This window comes from Triturus cristatus, chromosome 9, assembly GCF_964204655.1.
Source record: "Triturus cristatus chromosome 9, aTriCri1.1, whole genome shotgun sequence".
Taxonomy (NCBI): Eukaryota; Metazoa; Chordata; class Amphibia; order Caudata; family Salamandridae; genus Triturus; species Triturus cristatus.
The window spans coordinates 1,039,365,658-1,039,391,031 of NC_140592.1; the positions used below are offsets into that span (position 1 = coordinate 1,039,365,658).

Sequence of the window (25,374 nt, forward strand, 5' to 3'; positions counted from 1 at the left end):
TAGTAGCTCCCCATCCAATTTCACTTACCGACAAGCACACGAATGATGCGTGCGCGCTGTGCCACAGCGAGCCATCTGTTTTGATTCATCGCACACGCGTCTGGGCACGATAATTCTAAACAGATGGTGCCCGTGCGGGTAACTGCAAGCCTTAGGCCGTGGGCGGTTACACTGGCTGGGAAAGGCGGGACATGCACCCGCCTTTACCCACTTGCGTGCTGTCTTTTAAGGAAGACGCACGCAAAGGCCAATGGAATGTCAGGACTTCGAGCACGAGCTTGCTCTCTCGTGCGCGAAGTGCTGGTCAGCTCCAAGAGGCCGTATCCTTAGCGCAGCGCATGCGTGCTGCGCTAAGGCTCGACCTAAAAATTACACAAATACCTGTAAGTGCGTGTGGCATGTAATGTAAGAGATAACAATGATGAAACCACGTGCATGCATGCTCAAAACCACGGTTTATCAGGGGAATGTGATGTTTGTGGCAGCTACTGCTGATTACTATTAAAAAGAGCTTTAAGAAGCAGGCAGCGGCAGAGGGGCTTACACTGCACCTGCCCGGTGATTTGCTGTTCAAGTTTTTGATTGAGCAAACGGTGTGTGCGCCTGTGATGGAAAAAAAAGAGCTTGTATTGTACCTTTTGCTTTGTGACAAGGTTTACGCTCAATGTAGCAGGCTTGCATTGGTTATGGTAACAAGGCAGTGATCAGGGTTATACGCCTCATTGATTAATTAAGAAAAGTTATATTTCATACCAATAAATGGCCTGACCTGTTTGTTATGAAAAATGCCTATGTTAAGCCTTTGAGGGCGGCTTGTCTTTACACAATGTTAAACCCTGCAGGTAGGTATATTGTTTTTGGTGCTGGTCACCCCTTTGACAATTGCTGGAGGTAGAAGATCTGCACTGGCTTAATTTTTGTTATGCCCCCCTAGGAGGGGCTGTATATTGTTTTCCCAACTGTAATTTTGTAAATATCTGTAATTATGTGATGACTGTAACACCTAATGGCTGGCTTTTGGAAAAACGTTTGCTCAATACAGTAAGGCTGAATCGGTTATGGTGACACAGCGATGATAAAAGCTATAAGGCTGAATGGTTTGGTGGGAAAAGTTATGTCAGATCCCATAGGTCTGCTCAGTTGTTAATTAAAAGTTGAAGCAAAGTCAGCAGGACTGACATATGTCAAAGATAGGAGACCATCTAAGGGTGGATTGCTATACTGTGTTTAAGCCTCACGCAACAATGATATTCTGTGCACAATATTACTGCAAGATGGCTGCTCAGTGCAATGCTGACTGCGCAGAAGGGCTTTAAGTGGAGGAGGTGATTCTGGCTCTTTGACCCAGCTGTAATAAAAACTGACTTTGAAACGGGGCCTCATCGGGCCCTTTATTAATGTCCTTATCTTTGCAGGTGATGGAGCAAGTAGAACAACATTTTGTATACCTCCTCTATTTTGCATGAAAAGACTAACTAAATAACTTACTGATTATAATTTTACTAACGCTGTGGTGTGTGATACAAATGTAACCTTTTGCATACACAAATTACACTTGAGAAATTGCTATTTGCATGGAAAAATAACTCTAATGATTAAAATACGTACGCATATTAATAGTAGTACATGTGGTAATAGATTTCTCATGATTTATGGTGCTTATGTGATGTTTGCATTCCTGATTGGATCTTAAAGGTGAATATTATCGTTTTAAATGTCGCTATATGCTAGGAAAATACTAATACATAAAGGGATAAGTGAGGGTATAACATTAGAATCATCATTTCTTTGTATTAATTATTCTTTTGTGTTTGTTTCGCTTAAGTTAGCATTTGGGCCTACCAAAACATGGCGTCCGAAAATCGAGTTCAGAAGTGGCCACCGTCTCGTGAGCCAGATACCTACTGCGCAGACTCGGATGGCTCCGTGAACTTCCTGACAACCCCTGTGCATCATGTCCTCGGTCAAGGATAGGATCTTGGTGGACTGCCAAAATACGGACAGTAAAAAACGGTTTAAAATGAACAGTTGGATCATGCAAGTAAACCCAAAACATTGTAACATAAGGACTATGTCATCTGCGGAAGTGAACCAGCAAAATCCATGAGAACTTAAATAAGTAAAAATCTGACATTTTCGATCAGCCAATCACAGACTTTCTCCGCCTAAAAATGTTTCATGTTATCCTGAAATTCATTATAAAAAGAGTAGTAGAATAGGGAGGAGTCTGGCTTGTCCTGGGTTCCTGTTGTTGATCCGGATCGTTCCAATTTCCGGACGTCTATGCTGGCAATGACAGATTCTTGCACAATTTCTGGTCCTATGGAGATCTTTGGGACTGTAAAGTGCTGAGCAAAGAACTTTGAGCTTTGGCCTGCTTTATTGGGACAATTTAACGGCTAATTCGGTTATGCAGAGCCAATGAATTATTTATTTATTTTTTTAGTTTTATAAAGCGCAACAGCTACCCAAAAGGGTTTCCCGGCGCTAGAAGACAGAGGAACTAAATAAACACCAGAAGGAGTTATTGGTCGAAGAGCCAGGTCTTGATGGCGCGACGAAAGCGGGCATGACAGTTCTCGCTACGAATCTCAAGGGGGAGTGAGTTCCAAAGTCGCGGTCCCAGGTTAGCAAAGGCGGCACCTCCTTTTTTAGAAAGCCTGTACCTAGGTACAGAGAATAGATGCTGAGAGGAGGAGCGAAGGGAGCGCGAGGGAGTATAGTGTTTGACAAGAGACTGAAGGTACGCAGGAGCGACCCCAGTTCTGATCCTATGCATGAAGCTTAGTGCCTTGAACTTCACGCGGCTCTCGACTCTAAGCCAGTGGAGTTCCCGAAGTCGAGGGGTGATGTGGTCAGATCTCCGACAGCCACAGAGAAGGCGGGCGGCTGCATTTTGCACTAGTTGGAGTCTGCGAGTGACTGCCCTGGAAGCCCCCAGGTAGAGAATGTTACCATGATCCAACCTAGAGGTCACCAGGGCACTCACAACGGACTTCTGCACGTCAGTAGGTAACATCCAGAAAATTTTCAGGAGCCACCGCAAGATGGTGAAGCAGGTAGCCGCAACTTTGTTTACTTGATGTTTCATGGACAAGGTGTTATCAATCGTGACACCTAAATTCCGTACGTGCTCTGAGGGAGTGGGGAGAGGGCCCATCACAGCTGGCCAATGCCTTGGGTTCCAAAGTTCTGGTTTGTTGCCAAGCACCAGAACCTCAGTCTTCTCTCCCTTAAGTTTGAGTAGGTTGAGGCACATCCAATCAGATATCTCACTGAGACCTGCCTGTAAGGGAGAAGGCAGAGTTGGGTCCACTTGAGAAAGGGAAAAAACAATTTGGGAATCATCAGCATAAGTGAAAAAATTTAATCCGGAACGTTGTGCAACAAGGGCTAAAGGGGCAACATAAAGGTTAAAAAGGAGAGGACTAAGGATAGAACCATGGGGAAACCCGTGAGGTGAAGGATAAATTTTGGATTTCGATGGATGCGATGAAATTTGGAAAGTTCGGTCCGAAAGGAAGGATGTTAGCCATTTCAAGGCTTTCCCGCCAATCCCCAAAGTTGCGAGGGATCCGAGAAGTATCTTATGTGACACAGGGTCGAATGCCGCACTGAGATCCAGCAGCACTAGAGCCACTGTGTCACCACGGTCCAGCAAGCAACAAAGGTTTTCTGTGACTCCCAGAAGGGTGGTCTCGGTCGAGAAGCCGGAGCGGAGCGGAAGCCGGATTGAGAAGTGTGTAGGAGATTATGAGTGGTCACAAATTGAGACAAGTGCTGGTGAATGTGCCTCTCCAAAATTTTAGAGAACACGGGTAATAAGGATATGGGACGAAAAAAGAATTAGAGAAAATCCAGATAGCAAGAATAGGTAAATATAATGTCCGGTGATTTGAATTAATTGATCTAGAAATTCTAAAACGTTTGATGAAACAAATGCTAATATTAATGGCAACGAAATTTAGATAAACAAATATTGATTAACAGAAATTAGGAGTTTGTGGTTTTTCGTTAAAGAGAATAAAGGATTCTGAGTCTTAAAATGTGTTTTAGCTGGTTCTAAATCACCATCAACCAATCCAACTATTTGGTCCGTCGACCAAGTGGGTGGAGTGCCTTGATGTTTGGGATTAGGAATCTATAGGTGGCGAACGTTAATGTATATTCTGTAAAATAACTTTTTCTTCCCTATAGGTTATAAGGTACCCCCCCACATGTCCAGCGCGATATCATCATCCCTCCTGTGTGCAGACTCGTGAGTCAGAGACTTGTTAGTGTTGGTGTTATGGGCCCCACCGATGACTGCATGTGTGAATGAGCTAGTGCGAAGTTGGGTCTGCGACGCAGGGAGGATAGTTGTGTATATATGATTTCCTCCTTTTTCTCCGGTCTCGCGCTGGATCACAGGGAAACACTGATCGATTGATCTCTCAAAAATAACTGTAAAAACATTAAGGTAATCAATGTCAGAAATACAGTCCCTATTTACATTTCACATGTTTACTTAAACTTGCATTTCATTAGAGTGTTTGCTGTTTCCAGGATGTCCTGTTCCTGTTTTTTTGTTCATGCAGCATATGACTCTTGTGTAGCATATGACTCTTGTACAATGCATACTGTGAATGGAGTCACCTCTCTTTGTCTGGGTCTCAGGTTGTGAGTGGGTGTCTATAATGGGCCCAGTTGAGAGTTCTGCGGGCGGTGAGACTGAAGGCAGTGCAAGTATCTCACAGGCCCTGTCAGCAGGTCATTAAGGTATTCACAATATATCTTATTAAATCCTTGACGTCTGCAGAGCACACAGAGCAATGGTTACATGTCCCAGATGGTATTGTGATTTTATGGGACAGTATATGAATGAGATAGAAAGCTCAAAGAATATTGTACGGGTGAACGTAAAAGAAAATGCAGTACTTATGGGTAGGTGCATGTGGGGGGGTCGGGTGTGTGCGTGTGTTTGGGGGGTGAAGTGAGGGAAATGCAAGGAAGTATGTGTAGGAGAGAGTTAAAAAGGGCGCTGAAGAGGACACAGATGCGGTATGAGGTATACAAATGGAGGATTTTAGAAAGATGTGGGGGGAAAAAAAGAGTATAATTGACACTGCAGATGAAAGTGTAGCGTAGGGAAGGACAGGAATGAATGAATACCTTCTTATATAGCGCATGGCTACCCTAGAGCATCCCAGCGCTGTCAAGACCAAGGACATTATCAAGCATTAGGGGATGTTATTAAACAAGAATGTCTTTAGTTGCTTCCTGAAGGCAATGTGATTTAATTAATGCCTGATGTTGTCAGGGAGTTTATTCCATTCTTTAGCTGCTAGGACCGAGAGTCGGTGGCCGCCCATGCGGGCCAGCCTGACCTTTGGCACAACAAGCAGATTGCGTTGGTTAGATCTAAGAGATCTAACCGAATGATAACGACAAAAGAAAGGATCTAGAATGGAAGGGCCAAGGTTGTGAATGGACTTATGTGCCAAACACATAGTCTTAAACACAGTCCTTTCATGGATTGGAAGCCAATGAAGCAATCGAATTGAGGGCTTTGCTGATGACCGTTTGGGGACTTTCATGAGTAAGCGAGCTGCACAGTTCTGTACAGCTTGCAAAGTTTTTATTGTAGTTGCTGAGGTCCCCAGATAGATAACATTAGCATAGTCCAGTCGCGAGAGAACCAGCGACTGGACTAATATACGCCTGGCTTCAAAAGGAAGCAGGTCTAGGACTTTTTTAAGAACTCTCATAAGCCCATAACAGGTCGCGGCTACTTTGTTAGCTGATGCTGGAAGTTCAGGGCAGAGTCCAGCCAGACCCCCAAACTTTTTATTTTGGTCTTAGGCTTCGGAGGGGGTCCAAGACACTGCGGCCACCACGGGTCCAAATTGATTGATGCTTTATAGCCCAGCAGCATAATGTACGTTTTGGCTCCATTTAGCTTTAAGCAGGACGAGGTCATCCAGTCAAGGACATTGGAGAGACAAGGGGTGAGATTGTTAATCCCCTGATGTAAAGTATCGTCTCTCACAAGGGAAACAACCAGCTGCGTGTCATCGGCGTAGGTGACAAGCTGAATTCCCCAAGGAAGCACCACCTCAGCCAGAGGTCTCATATAGATATTAAACAAAGTGGGGCTGAGGGATGATCCCTGGGGAACGAGCGACTGAGACACTCCAAAGACCTCTATTGCCACCACAGATATTAGTAATGTTTAATTCACTGTCTCATATTTTCAGGATTAATTATTCACAACAAAACTATTGTTGTTTCCTAATTATCTGATACTGCTAACAAGCACTGGCAAAGGTCTGACTTGTTTCAGGCATATGTTTGTTAGTGTGTGATATGTCTGGATCCAATAACATAAAGCTCACAGAGAGGCACCAAAATACCGGTTTGGTGGCACATAGTGGGAAGCACAGGATTTTAACTTACATGTTTTAATCCACTCCCTTAATTACATAAGACATTCCTCTTGTTAAGAATTCCTAATGCTTCATTGGTGTGACCCTTTTAGAGACTCCCCACCTTTTTAATCTCACTTTAAAGCCTTACTGGGCAGCCAACTTGGAACAACATTTGCATAGGGAATCACCAGTTTGCCAGATGGTTGACAGGCTGCTTCAAAATATGGCAGCCATGTTGGAATTTTACAACACTAATCCGGAATGCACAATTATATAATTCCAAGATGGTCATTCGCTGCTATGTCTCATTTGCACATATTTTTCAAAGCAAACCTATGTCCTGCCACATTTAGGAAATGGCATGTTTTATTTATTGTATTTTTATTCATTAAATCGTTTTCTTGCATATGCTTATTGGGTTTGTGTGTATGTAATGTTGTGTCTGGAGAATGTAAGAATAAGTCAATGTTTGGATGACTGGATACATAAATGCAAGGGTCGGTAACAAAGAGCATGTATGATGAATTATTGAGTGTCTAAACTCACGTATGACTGAAGAGGCAGATTCAGTTTTAAGCCAGTCCTATTGGCATTGCCAATGCTTGTCTTATTTTGGCTTGTAAATTGCATCAGCAGCAGAAAACTGTATACATGCTTCTGATAAAAAGGCACCACATGTTCATAAAAAACAGATGGCAGCATTACTCAGTGTAAGAAATCTATGTGTGCGTGTGTGGGGGGGGGGGGGGGGAGTGCAGGGCAGTCAACGAGGTGTCGGTTGAACCCATGCAGATTTGTCCACCATATTTTTCCTCTACCGGAAGACGGCCAATCCCCTCCAAACTGATAATTGTCTGCGAAGGGTTAGGCCAGGAGAGTAAGTAACTTGGCCAAGCAGGGTAGCTCAAGCCTGAATCTCATTAAGGGCTGACGCAGGGCGATACAGAAAAACTCAAAGTATAGGAAGGAGTTCAAATATGGCCAAATTACTATTATATCTGTGCCTCAGACATTTTAAACACTAAGGAAGTGGCTGAACATTTCTCTATGTTGACCCAGTGCAAAGATATTTTAGAGCAGCTTTCACCTGAAGAGTGAATACAGTAAAGCATCACAGACTTATAGTAAAGAACTACAGACACACACTAGTCAACAGAAGTAGGGATTTAATTTTTTTTGTGGGGGGGAGATACCCAATTGAATTATAAGTTCTGCACCGGCCAAAACCAATTTATTTATGGTCCTATCTGAGACAGGCTGCCTTTGCGCTGATACTGTGCTGAGTTGGACAATAGTCCTACTTGCTCAGCCACACTCATGGGTACATACATGTGCACAGATGTTCACATGTAACTAGGACAGAGCCTCCTATTGTAGCTGCAGAGCAGCAGGTCTTATTTAATGATGCTTTCCACTTAATACAATTTCACAGAAATTTACAGTGAGCATGACTCACTCCCACACGACCTAAAAACCAGGTGTTCCAAAATCAAAATTTCCAAGGGGGGCTTAAAAAAGGCCAGTTCCTATTCTCACACATGCCTGTACTAGCTGACATTAGGGGAGTAATCTAGCCGTTACCTTGGGTTTTGTTTTCTAGCAAGCCGTCACAAGTGGGAATAGGTTCTAACTATGCTTACCACTTGATGGCTCTGCACATCTACAGGTATTCTTATGTGACCTACTTACATTATTGACCAATCACCAGGCCTAACCATAAGGATACTTATCCCCCAGGAACGTAGATTACACTAGGAACAGGCTTTTTTTTAATGAGATGCATCTACAACTCCTTCATAGTCTGACCAAGTCCAGGTCCACCCTTGCCAATGGTCTCGCAACCCTGCACAACCCACATCTCTTTGTGGCAAGGATCTAATGCCAATGCACTGATAGTGTCAACTTGACAGGTGTTAAACTTGTTAGAATGGCATGGTCTGCTCTCCCCTTGGAGAATAAACAGCACCAGTACCCTCACTAGGGCCAACAGGATCCCTGTGGGGCAGCAACAGGCACCTTTAGACCCATAGGGTGCTCAGACACTGGACAGGCCCTTTAAGCTGACTCACCACCCTCGGGGCGAATCTCGCTGCCCAATCTGGCTTTATGATGCAAAGAAGAATGTATACAGCCTAAGCACCCTCCATCCGTACTCTGCACCATGTTAGAATAGTTCTCACGGGCGCTTACAGCCCTCATTGAGTGGAACAATTCACTCTCCACTTCACTCTCCAGGGTATTACACCCGAAAACTTCAGTTGCAGTTCCCTTGCAGGACGTCAGGCGCACATAGGCTTGGGCTAAGGTCTATAGCTCCCACTGGTCTTGTGGGGTGTCTGGACCTCTCTGCGGGAAGAATAGCCCTCTCAGAATTCCGAATACTCTCTTGACATTGGTCATCCCTGGGCCCTCACCTGTTTCCCCTCTAGTACACCAGAGTCCAACACCCTGACCACTGCCTTCAGGCCAAAGTTACCCACCTCCGCATCAGTGGTGATGTGAGTGCTGTTTGCCTTCTGGAGATCATCAAGCGCAGTCTTGTAGACAGTCCTACCCACTGGAACCACCCCAGGAAACGTACTTACCGGTTCTCTGCAAGAACAGGGTCCAGATCCCCCAACCTTGAACTCAGAAGACCCCCAAGTCTACTGGAAGTGCCTCTGGGTCTTCTCAAGGCATGCCTGACACACACTCAACATCAGAGAACTCCTGGTCTTCAGGCAGTCAAGCTGGAGGCCAACTAGGAACTCAACATGTTCCTCCATGAATTTTGACAGCTCAAACTGAGAGCACACACTGGCAGCTTCCACCTCACTCTGCTCAGAGGCAGATTCTGCAAGCTGAACCAGAGCCTCGTAAACCGGAACTTCCGAGGAGGCATCACAGCATTTTGCCTTAAGGGTGGCACACTTGTAGTTGTGCAAGAGGCAGGAGTTTTCCAAGACTGAGTTCTCAACAGTATGTCCTTCCGACTTCCTGGAGCAACAATCCATAACAGAGATGTCTAGTTCTAGTACAATCTGATGCACAGGGTCCACTCCTTTTGGCCTGGAGCGGGTACCATCTGCCACCTGCATGTGCTGCTGCAGGCTTCACCCACTCCCACCGCCTAGTCATGATGGGCCTTTGCCCCTTGACCTTAGGGTTGACTTATTAGGACCTACCTAAGTGGTCACCCAGCTGTGTACGTACACATCAATCACATCAGGATCTGGAAAGACAGTCGAAAGGATGACATCCTTCACTGAAAAGGGCAGCTTCCTACCCTACCCTACCCTGAGCTTCAGGGTTCACCACCTCGCCATTCCAGGAACCTAGGGAGTCTGCCACCCCTCTCTGATCTTCGCAAGGTCAGTCACCAGCCCACCTGGGACAACTAGAACACTTATTAGCATCTCTTCTGCCTAACCAGGTACAACCACTAAACCTATCACTGCCTCAGAGACCATCCTCCAAGTGATGTGTCTCCATGGGATAGCTTCCCTAGATAGCAGCTGACTTTTGGGGACCTGGAGTAGTGTTGGTAGAATGCCTGAAGGATCTCGTCTTGGGATTGCACCAGGGAGCCTTGGGGGCTTAGAATTGCAGTGATGGGCCGGACCTCAGTGTCTTGTTTGGCGAGCCATGCCAGGAGTGTGCCTGTTTTATCGCGGTCCTTGTGCATGCAGGTAGCATAAGTCCGGAAGTTGTGACGTCGTAGATCTATGCACGCCGCTTGATATGCTGATTTGGCTTGGGTGACTTTGGTCGCCTTCGCTACCGACTGGTCTGCGGCTTTGGTAGCCGTGGCCAGTCGCTGTTCCGCCATCTCTAGGGCTTGTTCTAATGTGTGTCTCACCCGATCCTCTGTTTAATACATTCCCCATGGGCTACCACCTTGAAGCCGTCCCACTCTACCAGGGTCGACGATGCAGTCCCCGTATTATGAGTAAAGTAATCTGAAATGCTTTGTTGGTGTTCGTGTGTGAAGACCTGGTCTGTGAGGCATTCCCGTGAGAGTCGCCATGTGGGGACAGGGGGGTGCGGGGGTTTCCATTGGAGGCCAAGAAGGTGTGCATCGTGATCGGAAACGACTCTGCCGAGATAGTCCGAGTGGCATACTTGCGGGAAAAGCGTTGCGGAGCATAGGAATCGGTCATGCCGAACTCGTAGGTTGTGTGGGATGGAGTGGAAAGAATAAATGCGGGCCTGAGGGTGGTGTAGTCTCAATGCGTCTGTGAGCGACCAGTGCGCGACCCATGCTTTAAATCGTTCGATTTGTCTGTGGGTGGGGGAGTGCGGGTGTGGGGGATGCGAGCGGTCCAGTCTCGGGTCCAGGAAACAGTTATAGTCCCCGCCTAAGATCCAGGGTACATGGGTGAATTGGGCTAGAGAGTTTGTAAGTCGGTCCCAGAATTTATCCTGATCTACGTTCGGGGCGTATATACTTCCCAAGAGGATAGCCCTGCCATCCAAAAGTCCCTCCAGTAAGGCGAATCTGCCTTCAGCGTCCACCACCCGTCTAAGTTCCCGGAATGGGGTCCCTGGGCGAATCCATATCAGTACCCCCCGAGCAAACGAGGAGTAGGTCGTGGCGCAGATAAGTCTGCGCCATTTTACTCGCAGTTTGCCCACTTCAGTTGAGTTAAGGTGGGTTTCCTGTAGGCAAAGGATGGATGCTTTCTGTCGCTTCGCGTAGGCGTATATCGCATAGCGCTTACGTGGGGTGTGTAGACCGCATGTATTGAGCATGAGTATGTTTATGTCTGCGGTGTTCGTCAGCTGCGCCATGAGTAGTCGGGTCTGTGTGCGGGTCGGGTGAGGTGCCCGTTAGGTAGATTATTTTGTAGTCTCCTAGGGATGCGCCGCGCCTGTGGGGAGTAGGTAGGTGGGAAGCCTGTCCGAGCGGAGAGTCTGTGACATGGAGCCCCATGGCAGGGTGGGACATGTTTGAACCGGGGTACTAACAACGTGTGGGGGTGCGGGAAACTGTCCCAATACAGAAGACTCATCGTTTAGGAAACGGTGCGTCCAAACTTCCTCCCGTGACACGAGGAGGGATAACTGCTCTATATGAAAGGGGGTGACGGTATGCATGTGCGAGGCCACCCGTTGAGTGGGCATGTAGAAGGAGCAATGCGCGTCGTGTGCAGGGTGTCAGCCCCTGTGTTTGAGATCATGAGCATGAGGCAGACATACATATAAGGATACAGTGCGTCAGTCTGTATGCCTGAGTTGCCTCAGGACGAAGCAGGAGAGGTCAGTCCGTCCAGCAGCCCATCTGCAGTTTGCGGAGTGGCGTGGGGAAGCGCCGCCAGGTCCACCCCCGAGACGGCGCCCTCACTGTCGTTTTCGCCTTCTGACGAAAACTGGTGCGGGGGTCGATCTATGAGTTCCGAGGGCGGCGTGGAGCGCAGATCGATTGCTGCTTGCAGAGCCCCGCGTCTCACACGCATAATCTGCTCGAGGTCGGGTGAATCGTGAGAGCTACTTGTGGGCCTGGACTCGATGTGGTGGAGCTTCTTGGGGCGTTTCCGGGTGCGGAAGGTCTTGAGAGGCGAGCCCCTTTGGGGATGAGGATTGGGTGCCTGTGAACAGTGCTGATCTGCCCAGTCCTGTGCAGCTTCCACAGATGTAAAAAAGAGGGAGGACCCGTTATGGATGATCTTTAGGCGGGCGGGGAAGAGTAAGGCGTATTGAATCTTATTGTCTCGCAGTCTCCGCTTTACGTCTAAGAAGGAGGATCTCTGCTGTTGTACTGCTCGGGCATAATCCGGAAAGATCATTATTTGGTTGTTTTCCACCCGTAGTGGCGCCGCCAATCTCGCCGCCCAGAGCACCGCATCCCGATCCCGGAAGTGGAGGAACTTTGCCAGAAGTGGCCGGGGCACCGCGCCGGGCGGGGGTCTCTGGGCCGGCACCCGGTGAGCCCGCTCGATGGAGAAGAAAACTGTACGGTCTGAGGGCGGGGTAAAGGATTTCAGCCATGTGTCCATATAGTCTATGGGATATCCTCCCTCAATGCCCTCCGGAAGCCCCAGCACTCGGATATTGCAGCGTCTCGAGCGACCTTCCAAGTCGGTAGCTCGCTCATCCACCACGGTTAGACGGGTGAGGACCCCCTAGAGTGTCGTCTGGTGTTCTTTCAGCTTTGGCTGTATTTCCGCCATCGTCCGTTCCTCTGTGTGCACCTGGTCAGCCAGTTTCGGGTGGTCATCGCGGAGAAGGTTGACATCTGTCGCTAGGGTACCAAGCCGTTCCTCCATTGACAGACGGGATAGTTCGATGGCGGCCAGGACCTTGTCCAGCTTGTCCGAGATTGATAGGTCCGTGGAGGACGCCGTGCTCGGGGACCAGGTCGAGGTTTTTGGCATGTTCTCCAGGGCTGTCTCCGGGACCGCCTGGTGTGGCGCGGGCTTTGATTTCCCCATCCTGACCCCACCGGGGGTGGAAAGGCCGGCGCCGCTGGTCAGGCCTCGAGAGTTTGCCGCGGTGCCAGGGGTCCGTGAGGGGAGGAAGGCGCGGTGATGAAGGACAACGAAAGAGCGGCGCTGGGGAGCAGCAGCCCGAGCCGGTATTCTGGGACTCCCTCCACAGGTAGGGCGCCGGAGCCCCCGGTGTCAGACCGCAGTAACCCCCCGTATAGCGCTTCCAATTGCCGACCACCTATACAGGGAGCTCGCCTGCGTCCGATGTTTTGGGTGGGAGATCACTTGCGACGTCCTCGAGAATTGGCCGCGCACTCCACAGGATTCTAGGGCGATCCTCGCGGCATCCGCGCTGACCAAGTCCCGTCCAGAAGCCCACAACAGAGGCGAGACCCCGGCAGCACTTCAGGGAGTAGTCGGCGAGGCCTGGCCGTGAGTGGCGGGGGGAGCTTGGACGGTACCAGGCATCCGGGGCGCCCCCTGCAGGGTTTCGGGCTTGTCGCCGCCTCGTGCCGGTGCGGCCTGTTGCGCCGGTCCCCTCCGATCTCTAGGGCCCTCCGGGGCACCAGGGGGCTCTTAGGTGGTCTGCGTTGGGTAGATGGCGTATGGGCCGACCGGGAGCGCACCACCCTCCCCGGATGCCGCCGAGGAGGCCGTCGCTGTGACAGTCACTGAGGTAGAGGCCTCACCGGTGGTGCAGGAGAGATTCCAGTGTCCCCTTAGCGGCCATGTTGAGGTCAGGCAGGCATCGTGTGAGAGGGTCAAGAAATCCCCAGGTCGTGCCGCTCCCGCCGGATCCCACCGCCCCAGGAGTCCGGTATGGGGGGTACCTGGGGCCCTCGGTGGCGACGCCAATGTCCACTCCCGGATCACTGCGGGCTCTCGGTATCCAAGATGGCGGGTCTGTGTGAGGCGGCGATGCTCATCTGCCTCAGGGCGTTCCGTTCCGAAGTCCTTGGATTTGCTTTTGGCTCCTCTCGTCCAGGGAGCCGTGCGGGGAAAGCGCAGTGCGCCGCTGCCCGCCGGTGTCTCTCCCCGCTCCTTCCTCGTCTCCGTCAAGGAAGCCCCGGCGCCATCTTAGGTCACGGGCTGCGGCGCTAGCGGCTCCGTCCGGGGGAAGCCTCGGTACTACGGCTCCAGACGCGTTCGGGCACCCATCGGGATTGCTCCGCCATGTAGGTACATTCCGGAGGTCCCTGGGCCGCCGAACACCCGTTTCAACGCTCCGAAATGCTGCGAATAGGCGCCCGGTCACGGAGCCTCAGCACTGCATGACCGCCATCGTGGCTGGCTTGGCCACGCCCCCCATGAATTGCATTGTCTCATGGGAGACGTGGTAACGTGATTGGGAGTAGCGGTGGCTAACATACTCGCTGGTTCTTTATATGGAGGCATACGCAGAAAAATCCGGATCGGCGGAGGACGTTTGTGGGGACATCGGAGACAGTGTCTCTTTGGAGTAGTGAGTAGATGTGTTGTGTGTAGATGAAAAGAATTTTGGGCACATTTACAGGATCGTTGTATCCGGTGTGCTGACATCTTGAGATTAAGAGACCCTGTAACTGAATAAGAGAGAACGAACTTTGTGTGGGAAAATGATAAAAGCTGACATTTTGTAGTGAAAGAGAGATGTGAGAAGCGTGTGTAGGCAACAAATATATGAGAAATACTTTATTAATATCTTTACCATGTTTCTTTTGTCTTGTTCTCTCTGGCACTCGATGGATCACTCGATTCTAGAGTGTGACGACAAGAGCACCATCCCCCAAGGTCCCGGGTTTAGAATAATATTCGTAAACTCTTGTAAGTAAAACGGAACTATAAGGATAGCGGTTTAGATAAGTGATGTGATTGCGAGGGGGTGATGGTCACTGATATTACTCACCTGACAACATGAGAAACATCTAGCTTGGTAGACCCTCGCTGAAAAAAGCATATGGATTATGATATTTTCAAATATACGAGCGGATTTTATTCTAGATTTTGAACCCACGTCACCTTTAGTGGTGTCTGTGTTTACACGTGGTGTGGTGATCTCACTAAATAGGGAATAAGGTGTGTGTGAAAAAATGGGTTGCGTTGAGATTAAGAAGTTGCTTAAATGACACATGGGAAATTCAGAAATGGATAATGAGAAAAACGATGAGCATGGGAATTACGGACTGTTTTCCTTCCTCTTTTTGTGTTTTTTCTTGTTGTAGAAATTTGATTCCTCTTGGAAATTTCCAGAAAGAGCGACGTTGGGGCAGTGCCTAACACACAAAGTAATAAGGTAATAAACACCTGAATAGGGGTAAAGACCAGAAAATAGGGACAAACACCCTGACGAATGCCAGAGCGACCTGGTTAGGCGCGAAAAAAAGCTGGCAGAAACATGTTGGTATTTGCAGTGGGGATAGAAGGGCCGTTACCTTCCCTTAATACCCCATATTGTTGATTTTAATCCTGCCAGAGGCTAACAAAGAATACAAAATTGAGAGTTAACCACTAGGTAGTTTTAAATATATGTATCTGCACCTCTCTTGGTCCCTTCTTCAAGGGGAAGATTTGTTTTCCTTTTGACTTGAGTTACACTTTTGTGTTTCGTTGTGTCTTTCTGTAGTCACTTTACCCTCACCACTACTCTTCATATCTTTACAAAAAAAACAAACAAATGTTGCGCTCCATTCAGTGGGTTGGTCTGCACCTGGATGTATGATGCGGCCCAATGATGAAGCATGACACTGTTAAGTGTGTGAGGGCAGTACTAAGACATTTTTTGTCTTCCCATAACTAGTGTTTGGTAGGGTTACATGTAAAACACACTACCACTTTGAGGGTAGGTAGAGAATTTTGTGTTTCATCCTGCTCCCCAGTTTGGTGAACAGAATAACCCCTTTTTTAGATAGTCTTTCTCTGTTGTGTGAGTTCTGATTATTGGTAAGGGAGTCAGAGAAGACTCAACCCCTTGTCTCTTCTATTTTGTGATATTCACATGTAATAGTGCCAGGATTGTACGCCTGTGTAAATGCAAATCCCTGTCTTGTGGGAAATATTAAAGGAGCTTTGAAGAATTCTTTAATCTTACTATTAGGCTCAGATACTGCAGACGAATTCTGAGCCTTTACTGGACTACGACAAACTCACTTCCAATTATCATCCAGATATTTTAGTTGCACCCTTCTCTCCTCTAAGGAGGGAGAGGCAAAAGATGTCTCCTGAGCTCTCCGTAAGTTTTAACCAGTCACACCAGAGTCCTCTTCTATGGCACTCAACTATCTACAAAGGGATTCTAGGCACAGCACCAGTCTACGCGTCTCACCCCATGAAGTAGCAGGATGATTCAGCACCATGGGGGCAGAGCAGAGATTGCCCTTCTTATCCTTGAAATCCTTCTGGTAAGCAAGCAAGTTTCACTGCAGGGAGTCACAAGTGAGGAAGATATAATGCTGGAGTGCCACTGATCAGCACTTTTTGGCTTCTGAATATTTGGCTAGTGGAGGTCCCTAATTGGCTGATGGTAGATGTCCTATCCATCCAGTTTTTCTACGCTGTGGCATTAACACGAATTTGACCGGTTTCAATCCAGATTAATAAGGAAGGTCGAGAGCATTTCAGTACCAAATGGAGCTCTCTCAACCAAACAAAGGGCACACACACCAGTATCAAGTGCAGAGCTCTTCTTCCTGAAATAGTACATTACTACTCACTTACTTCTTATGACTTACTATCCATCGTTAACGAATTTCGCATTGCTATCAAGAGCGCTACCCTTTTCACTGGAGAAATGTCAGTCAGAGCAAAGGCCCACGTTTTCTCCACACACAAATATCGCACTACCCCTCTGCACCAGGCAAATATTACACTCCTAGCTTGTGCAATATCTATCCTCTTGACAAACACAATTATTACAAATTCGCCCAAAAAGCTTCTTTTTTTTTTTTTTAAAACTCCGCAGATGAAATGCTGGTGCACCGAACATCTGTCAATAGAACAGCTAGACCAGTTGCCGCGGTCAACTCTTGATTATTGGAGTTGTTTAATTATTTAATTGTATTTGCACTTTAGATTAAAACAAATTTATTTAGGTATCCAAACCTCCTATATTAGGAAAACAGGTGTGATAAGTTTGGCACCATTAAGAACAAAGACTTTTTATACTGCCAGGCATAGGACTAACAGCGGAACCTGGGCTAAAACTGCTCTTCATTTCTGACGAGATAAGGTTTATCCAATTGCCCAACCTGATCACTATTCTTTAGTGTAAGACCACTTTAGCCAGTCTGCTTATGAACTCACGTAGAAGCTAATTATGTTCTTGAGCATTTCCGTTCATGTACTAGAATATCATCCTGAAAGAATGACACACTGTACATTCCTTCCAACAACTTTTGCATAAACCTTTGAAAAACTGCCACTATGCATGCCAAGATAAAAAGCGCTCCCGAGTTTCCCAAATCCATGCCCGAATAGTGCATCCAATCCAGGCTTTTCTGAAGTCCTGCTTAATCCATTGGTAAACTGGAACTACAGGACCCAGATTTAAAAGGAAATACCTGGCCTGGGTGAACTACTCATGCACTAAATAGGGAACATGAGAGAGCTTTGTGGAAGCTCCCAGAAGCCTTACAATTCAGGAAGGACCTCAAGAGCTTGCTCTTCGACTGATCCTCCATCCAGTGCGACCAGCAGCCCCCTCCCCCAGCACCTTGAGACCCTCGCAGGTGAGCAGCAAGACCCTGATTGATTGATTGACAATAGGTCAGTGGTTTCCATTCTGGGTGACTCTTGATTTGGTGAGGAGCTGATGTTGAGTTTACTATACCAAATTCAAAAACATCTCACAAACGCAGTCGAGGAACAGAAAATAGTAATCGCGTGAACTTTCTTTACGTCCTTTAGATCTGGTTTGTGTACGTGGTCACCTGACTTTACTGGTTCTGACAGTGCTACCGTTTTACTTACGTTAAATCAGACTAAATATTTTACTTTCAATTGTACGAGGTCTTCTTCACACGCATCCATGACGAAAGCATAAGACAAGAAAGTCTCTGTAGAATTACCAGTAGCCAGGTCCCGATTGAATGGTATTTTTCATCTCTTCTGTGGAATACATTTTATGACGCCATAACATTTAACATTTCAATATACAAACACAAATACTTTATTAAAGCATTTAATTTTTAGAACTATTTGTATAATCAATATGGAGCTCACTGTCTCATCACTTATGGCACTGCCCCTTTGTACTTTGTGTTCTAACAATGATGTAGAAAAATGTGGTTTGACATGATGGCCTTCACTGACCACAGTTTGCAGTGCTTAGTCGATCTGGTCATTGCTCTGGTCTGTTGTTCCTGGCATATTCAGGAATGTATTTGTTATTTAAATAGGAATTTCAGGCCTGTGTATGGATAACTCTTTCGAAACTAGGCCATCGCCCCTTTAAACTTAATTAAAAAAAATAATAATAAGGACACAGTAAGAAAAATATCAAATTACATATAAAGTTTATTAAAATAGTAAAAATCATTGTTTTCTCATCTTTAGAAATCACACCAAGTTTTGTGGCCTTCATAACATGCTTTCATTCTCCTGGCTTCTTCGCCCATTGGCTGTATCAGAATGTCCGAAACTGTCTTTGGCGGTTTTAGACCAATTCTGCTGCAATGCCACTACATCTCATGCTAATTGGAATGTATTAAGTTTGGGTTCTTGTGCAGCGCAGGTATGAAGATTTTTCAATCTTGCGAAAATGAAGACATTGTTTTAGTCTTAGGCAAGTCTTCATGAACTCCACTATGAACTTGGGTACTAGATAAGCTCTTATTAAGAGGACGATAGCTTAATTGGTTTTAACCCCCGGCATTCTGTTTTGATCTATTAGTTTTCTGTTTGTTGCACGTTTACTTCTCTTTGTCCAAGAGTTAGGCATATCAGGTTGCATTGGTTTTAATGATATCAACAAGACGTTTTTCAGCTAAACCATCAAACCCAAACTGAGTTGAGCATCAGATACGGGAAGTGACCAAAGACCTTCTTCGCCTCCTGGTGGTTTTACTGTGGTGGCAGTAGAGTAGTTTGACTTGTGAAGTCTACTGAACAGCCATAGGCAAGCCTGTTAACACTAAGTGAGCTATCGAGCCTTCTGGGTACCTTAGGGCAGTCTGGAAAGTAATGCCAGTAGGGTGGGATACTATCACCTCTAAGTAATGGAATTCTAAATAATTAGAGGATTTTTGGAATAGCACCGTTCTCTTTAGGTTAACATGTCTGACCTTTATAAGAATGCGATAATAGGCCTGCTTAATAGTTCCTCAAGGCAATAATATGGAAAGCGTATGTTGAGCTTCAGAATACAATGGATGATATATTTCCTTTCTAATGCCCATATCCCACCTGCTGTGAGACAATCATTAATGTTTGGTCTCCTCTTCGCTTGCCCTACAAAAACAGCTGTTATTTTAAGAACTGTTAATAACCTTAGTTGTTGAGCACCTATACTCATTATAAAGGCATGCCCTCTTGACCATAATTCTCTCCTCCGTTTTATAATTCGATTATTGGTTGAACCTCGGACACGATAAACAGCAAATCCAGCAGCTTCAATGTAGTCCTGGTTCATTGATAACCAAACAGAAGAGATGCGAATGAAGGTTAATGTTGACTAATCTTGCTTATGGAGACACCAAACCAGTGTTTGTCCAACTCCTGTCATGCTAACCACTCGATAACCTAGTATTTCCAGCTTGTTCAGGACAACGCGAGGAGGATCGTCTACATACCACTCTGAGCTAAAGAGAAAGAGAGAAAATAATATGTAAGGCAAAAGATAGGACCAGACTTTTAAATTTCACACACAATTTGTAAACAATGGCCTGAGGGTCTGGCTGCAGGCAAGGCACTGCACCCCCTCCCCCGGCAGTGCATCGCCATAGGCTGTGAGCGGTTTGGGATTGGTCGCTCGGAGGGGAGATTGGGTGTAGGCCCCGACCACAAGCCAGGTCCTGCGTCTAGCTCCCTACTGTGCACAGTCAAAACCTATGGGCAGTGAGGGAGTTGGGTAAATATGATCAACTAACCCCAGAAATTCACAGAAAAAAACAAAGGTTAAAGTGACATAGTTGGGTATAGTAATAAGATATTACTTCTTACTTTATGTTGAAAACATGCTAGAAATTCACTGAAAGAAACAATGTTTACAGTGACGTTATAGTTAGGTGGTGGAATGAGACATGAGCTATTGTTAAAAATTCCCAAAACCACGTTAATATGCCCATGATAGTGTTGTGAACTAATTATAGCTTGGCCCACTTCAGGTACACTTATAACCTCACATATTAGATCACTGATGACATGTTAAAAGACATTTCTGATGAAATCTCAAATTACATAAACCTTTGTTTTGTTCAGTGAACATCCATATTACTATCTTTGCTAATATGCTTGTCTTATGCACTGTATTTTGATCATCCAGAAGTCATATTACTCACCCATTGCATTTCCATGATCCAGTAGTGTGGACATGTGAGAGTGTGATACGGTCTCCCCTTATAATTCGTTATACAGGTCACGTACATGCGATATGTTTTTGCTTGTCCAATGTATTACTTTGGTTTATAGTATCATTCCTGGAGGTCAGTTATTATCTTTATTGGCTAGTCATGTCAGTAATATGTCCCAGTCAGAGAAATGTCCTCGGCGACTGTTCTGATACTGGAGCTCCCATAAAGTTGTCATCCGTGCCTTTGCGCATTTCATCAGTTCTCCCTTCCATATCAATAATAGTGATGCACTGTTACTCTTCCACTGTATTGGTATCACGTATTCAGCTGGTCTCAATGCTAAATCTATTAATTTGTACGTTGATTTGTTTTGCTTAAAATGATATTACCCAGTGCAAAAGTGCATCATCAGCCTATGCATGCTGGCTAGAAACATCACTGCCAAAGAACAAATCTCCTAAAAGCTCCAAATAGAAATTAAAAACAATTGATAAGATGATGGAAGACAGACAGCGAGGATCTAAACCACCCTAATGCAATGAACATAGAATAGGAAGGACTGCCTAATTGTTGTTGCTGCTCCTAGGTAACGGATTCAGCATTTTCTCGCTGTTACAGAAAAATTGTTTTAAAAACTATTTTAAAACTTTTAACATTTTCTTACCTCATTGCGTATTTGCACACTGCCTTACCTTCCCTGGTGTTAGTTCAGCCCCAGGCACCCCGGTCCGTCACGGCAAGTGCCGATTGAACGGAGGGTGCAGAGGAGGCGAGAGCGGACACACTTCCGGGCTGGGGGCCTTTCCGGCGCTGAGCGGTCTAGTTGCTCAACACCCATTACCTATATAACCACATGAATTTTCGAATGCGCAGCGGACGCGCACAGCGGGTGCGCCGCCGGCGCGCCAAAGGCAAGCCCGTCTCCGCCCGTCTGCACCTCGACCGGGCCCAGGGCCACCCCCTATACTCAAACCAGGTTAGGCCGCGAGAGCATAAGCTATACAACCCGGGAGTTGCTCTCGCTCAGGCCTAAAGCCTGTTGTCGCACACTAATTCTATTGAGCGAAACCAAGCAATGCCCACGATGCCAACTCCCCTTCGAATTTGCGCAAATTAGAAAGCTAACTCCTCTCCAGAACGGTCCCACTAAACCAACTTGTCAAACCGTTAAGGCTGCACTAATCAACGTACGTTCCTTAGTTAAGCATAATACAGAAACAGCTAATCTCATAGATTCCCAACATTTAGACATGATCTTTATTACTGAAACCTGGGCTGATGACGCCTCTGATATAGATTTATCACTAGCCATCCCAGAGGGATACTCTATCATTAGGTCCGACAGGAAGGGTAAGAAGGGTGGAGGTCTGGCCATTATCTATAGAAATGAATTAAGGACAAAGGGCTCAGACCAGGGCAGTAACCCAGACTGCGAAACCCTCTTCTTCCAGTCGAACATCACAAAAAATTACACATTTAAAGGCCTTTTGATCTATAGGCCACCTAGGGCAAGAACACCGCTGTTACAACTGATCAGCCCATTTCTGGAATCCAGTGTGAAAGGCCCCGATTTTTCCGTTCTGGGAGATTTCAATATACATCTTGAAAATAGCTCTGATGTAACCTCAGCTACGCTGTGCGACGCGCTGGCCAACTTAGATATGGTCCAGATCGTCAATCAAAGCACCCACGCAGCTGGGCATACTCTTGACGGGATTTTTACTTCTAATCCCGACATTAAACTCTTAGACATCCTACCAGTTCCCTGGTCGGACCATAAGGCCATTATCTTCACTATCAATACTATTGATTCCCGAAATACAGCTGTCATTCCTTCCAATAGGGCATCTTATTCCGACTGGGCCAAACTAGACGCCACCAAACTAAATGAACAGCTCACTCTCTCCATCCCTGAATTAGCACCTGACAGTAACACCGCCACACGTCAAATATCCAGCTGGATAAAGGCAGCCATTCATGAACTAGTACCTTTAAAAAAGATTACTTCCAAGAGAAAAACCCCCTCTCAACCTTGGTTCTCGGATGCCCTAAAACTACAAAAACAATTTTGCAGAAGGGCGGAGAGAAGATGGAGGACCAATTATGATCTCCTGCTGAAAGATGTTTATAAAACCTCCTTGGCCTCCTACAAAAAACTAATATTGGATGAAAAAAGCAAATACTTTGTCAGAAAAATTAACGAGGCAAAGAATTCCAGTAAAGAACTCTTTGCCACTGTGAAAAAACTGACAAAAATTGATAGCGACAAACAAGCAGCAATAAGCACTGAATTTAGTAACACTTTGGGCCAATTCTTCGTAGACAAAGTGACCACAGTCTATGAATCTTTCAAACTATCGGACGAGGTCAAATCCATACAGCTGCATACTATTCCCAAAGATGTCCCACAACTATCAGAGCATAGCACTCGATTCCATTTTTCACCACCTTCAGTGGATCAAATTCTCCAAACCGTTAAGACTACGAAGTCAGGGAGTCTAACTGATCCTTGCCCTCCCAAGGTTATGCATCTTTTCCCAGAGCTTATGAGTGAGCAACTAGGCAGTTTATTCTCTCACATAATAAACTCCTGCCAATACCCTGATCTCTGGAAAATCACCTCTGTATTGCCTCTCCTAAAAAAACCAAATCTGGACCCACAAATCCCAGCGAACTACAGACCGATTGCAAGAATTCCTTTTGCAGCTAAGGTTCTTGAGAAAATACTAAACAAGTAACTGTCCACGTTCCTCTCTGACACCCTTGCCCTAGACCACTCACAATTTGGCTTCCGAGAGGGTCATGGGACTGAAACGGCACTAATTACGGCAGTTGAGGAACTCAGGAACATCTTAGACGCCGGAGGGAAGGCCGCCTTGATCCTACTGGATCTCTCGGCGGCGTTTGACACGGTCAACCACGGTACCCTTCTTACCAGTCTAGCTGAAGCCGGAGTGCACTCGTCAGCTCGATCATTGCTTGCCTTCTACCTGTCTAACAGAACGTTTACAGTAGAGCTGGGGGAAGTAAAATCGCAATCTTTCAGCTCTCCATGTGGTGTGCCTCAGGGGTCTTCCCTGAGCCCCACTCTTTTTAATCTGTACGTTAAGCCCCTTGCTGTTATTGTTAGAAAATGTGGATTTCTGCTAGTCTCTTATGCTGACGACACCCAAATAGTGGTATCAATTCAAAATAACATCAGGGAAACAGCAGAAAAATTTCAAGATTGCATGACACAGGTCAATCAATGGATGCAGAGGAATTGTTTAAAGCTGAACGGAGATAAAAGTGAAGTTATGATACTAGGCACAGACATGGAAACTTGGTCCCCGGAATGGTGGCCGAATAACCTAGGCCATTGCCCACGTCCAGTAAATAAAGTGAAAAATCTTGGCTTTATACTGGACAACAAGCTGACTTTTGACGCCCAGGTCAATAAACTTGCATCTACCATGTGGTACGTTTTGAAACTAATAAGGAAACTCCTGCCTTTTATCCCTTTAGCTTCCCGTAAAACGGTGGTAACTGCCCTGGCCTTGTCAAGGCTCGACTATGGGAATGCTCTGTTTGCTGGGATTCAGGCTCAACACCTAGCTAAACTGCAACACCTGCAAAATGCAGCGGCAAGATTGGTCCTTGACATTCCCAGATTTGAGCCAATTACATATAAACTGAGATCTTTACATTGGCTACCAATAGACAAAAGAATAAAGTTTAAATCAGTCTGCCTGACCTACAAGGCTTTACATGGGATTGGATCTAAGTTTTTGAAAGATCATCTGCAATTGTACGAGCCCCCTAGGACCCTTCGCTCAAGTCAATCTAAACTTATCCAGACTGCTAGATACAAGCAGGTCAGATGGGGGGGGAAAGCTTTCTGTTACACGCAGCAAGGGCCTGGAATCTCCTCCCTATTACAATCAAAAACAGTCCCTCCATCCTGTCATTCAGGAGAGAGGTAAAAACTTGGCTGTTTTCCTCCTTGTAGACCAGGCCGTGTCATTTTTACCAGGTAGTTTTTGTCTCTGCTTAGCGCCAAGACGCCCACGGGCACACGTGCGCTCTATAAATTCTTAATCAAATCAAATCAAATCTAATGGTCCACCATATCAAAATCACTGATTAATACAAAAAAACACGTTAGCAGGTGAGTCCACTATCAAAAACCAGAAGTACCTCATTGGTCACCAGGAGAGTATCTGTTGCCATACTGCGATGAGGTTGAAAACCAGACTAATGACTGCCGAAGATCACATTGATCAATATGTACCTGAAAATGAAATGCACTTGCTTTTCCGGATCAATCTGTTGGCATCCAATATACTCTTTTAGATGGTCTGCCCACAACACATCATATCACTGGATTTCTTCAGGAAATTGCTGGAGTCTCTCTGTTTCTGGGATGAATACCTTAATATTCCAATTCAGGTGCCCCAGAGCTTCCTGTGGTTCATGGTGTTCCTACATTATAACCAGTTTTTTGCCCTCCCTTTTAGACAAAATCAATTCTGAGTTTTCACTAAGATCATGATATCTCTGGTAGAGATTTTCCAAACTTATATGCATGACTTTATGCTCCACACACTCATCAGTGAGCAGGCCAAAAGTGGATCTTCTGTAGAAGCAGTGTTATTGTATGAACCTATAAAAGTCATATCGGGAACACTCCTGGCATAGAGTGGCCAGGAGTCCTAGATTTGCTGGGATGGTCCCAGTGTTTCCATCATGTGTGCTGGCAGATTTCCCTCTTTTCAGAAAGGGTGGACTGAACCTTGAGGGAGGCAAATTTTTAATACCCCCTCATACGATCCTCCTAGTCCCAATCATAACGTCATGAGGGCGATCCCACCCTCGACAGAAACCTACCAAGCATAGCCCTTTATGTCCATGAAATCGACAAAAGCTCAGCCCTCCCCTTCCTTCTCCTGTTTTCGTTTCTGTTGCCTTGACAGGTAAGGCCACGCTTATATTATTTATATTTTGTTTAGACTAGCATGCTGTGTTGTGGGCACATGTTAGACTTACAGGGATGTTGGAAGTTGTTCTGCAGCTGCCGGTGTCATGCCTTTTTGGCTG

General features: G+C 46.2%; 2 protein-coding genes across 3 annotated transcripts in view; one reads left to right on the plus strand and one right to left on the minus strand.

Moving 5' to 3' along the window:
• The window catches only part of RMDN3 (regulator of microtubule dynamics 3), a 281,724-nt gene that overhangs the window by 845 nt on the left and 255,505 nt on the right, over positions 1-25,374 (plus strand). The window lies entirely within an intron of this gene.
• GCHFR (GTP cyclohydrolase I feedback regulator) overlaps positions 18,287-25,374 on the minus strand; it is a 97,369-nt gene continuing 90,281 nt past the window's right edge. Inside the window, exon 3 of the mRNA XM_085626850.1 lies at positions 18,287-19,587. Coding sequence (XP_085482976.1) covers positions 19,461-19,587 — 127 coding nt within the window. The 3' untranslated portion in view covers positions 18,287-19,460. The remainder of the gene's footprint in view (positions 19,588-25,374) is intronic.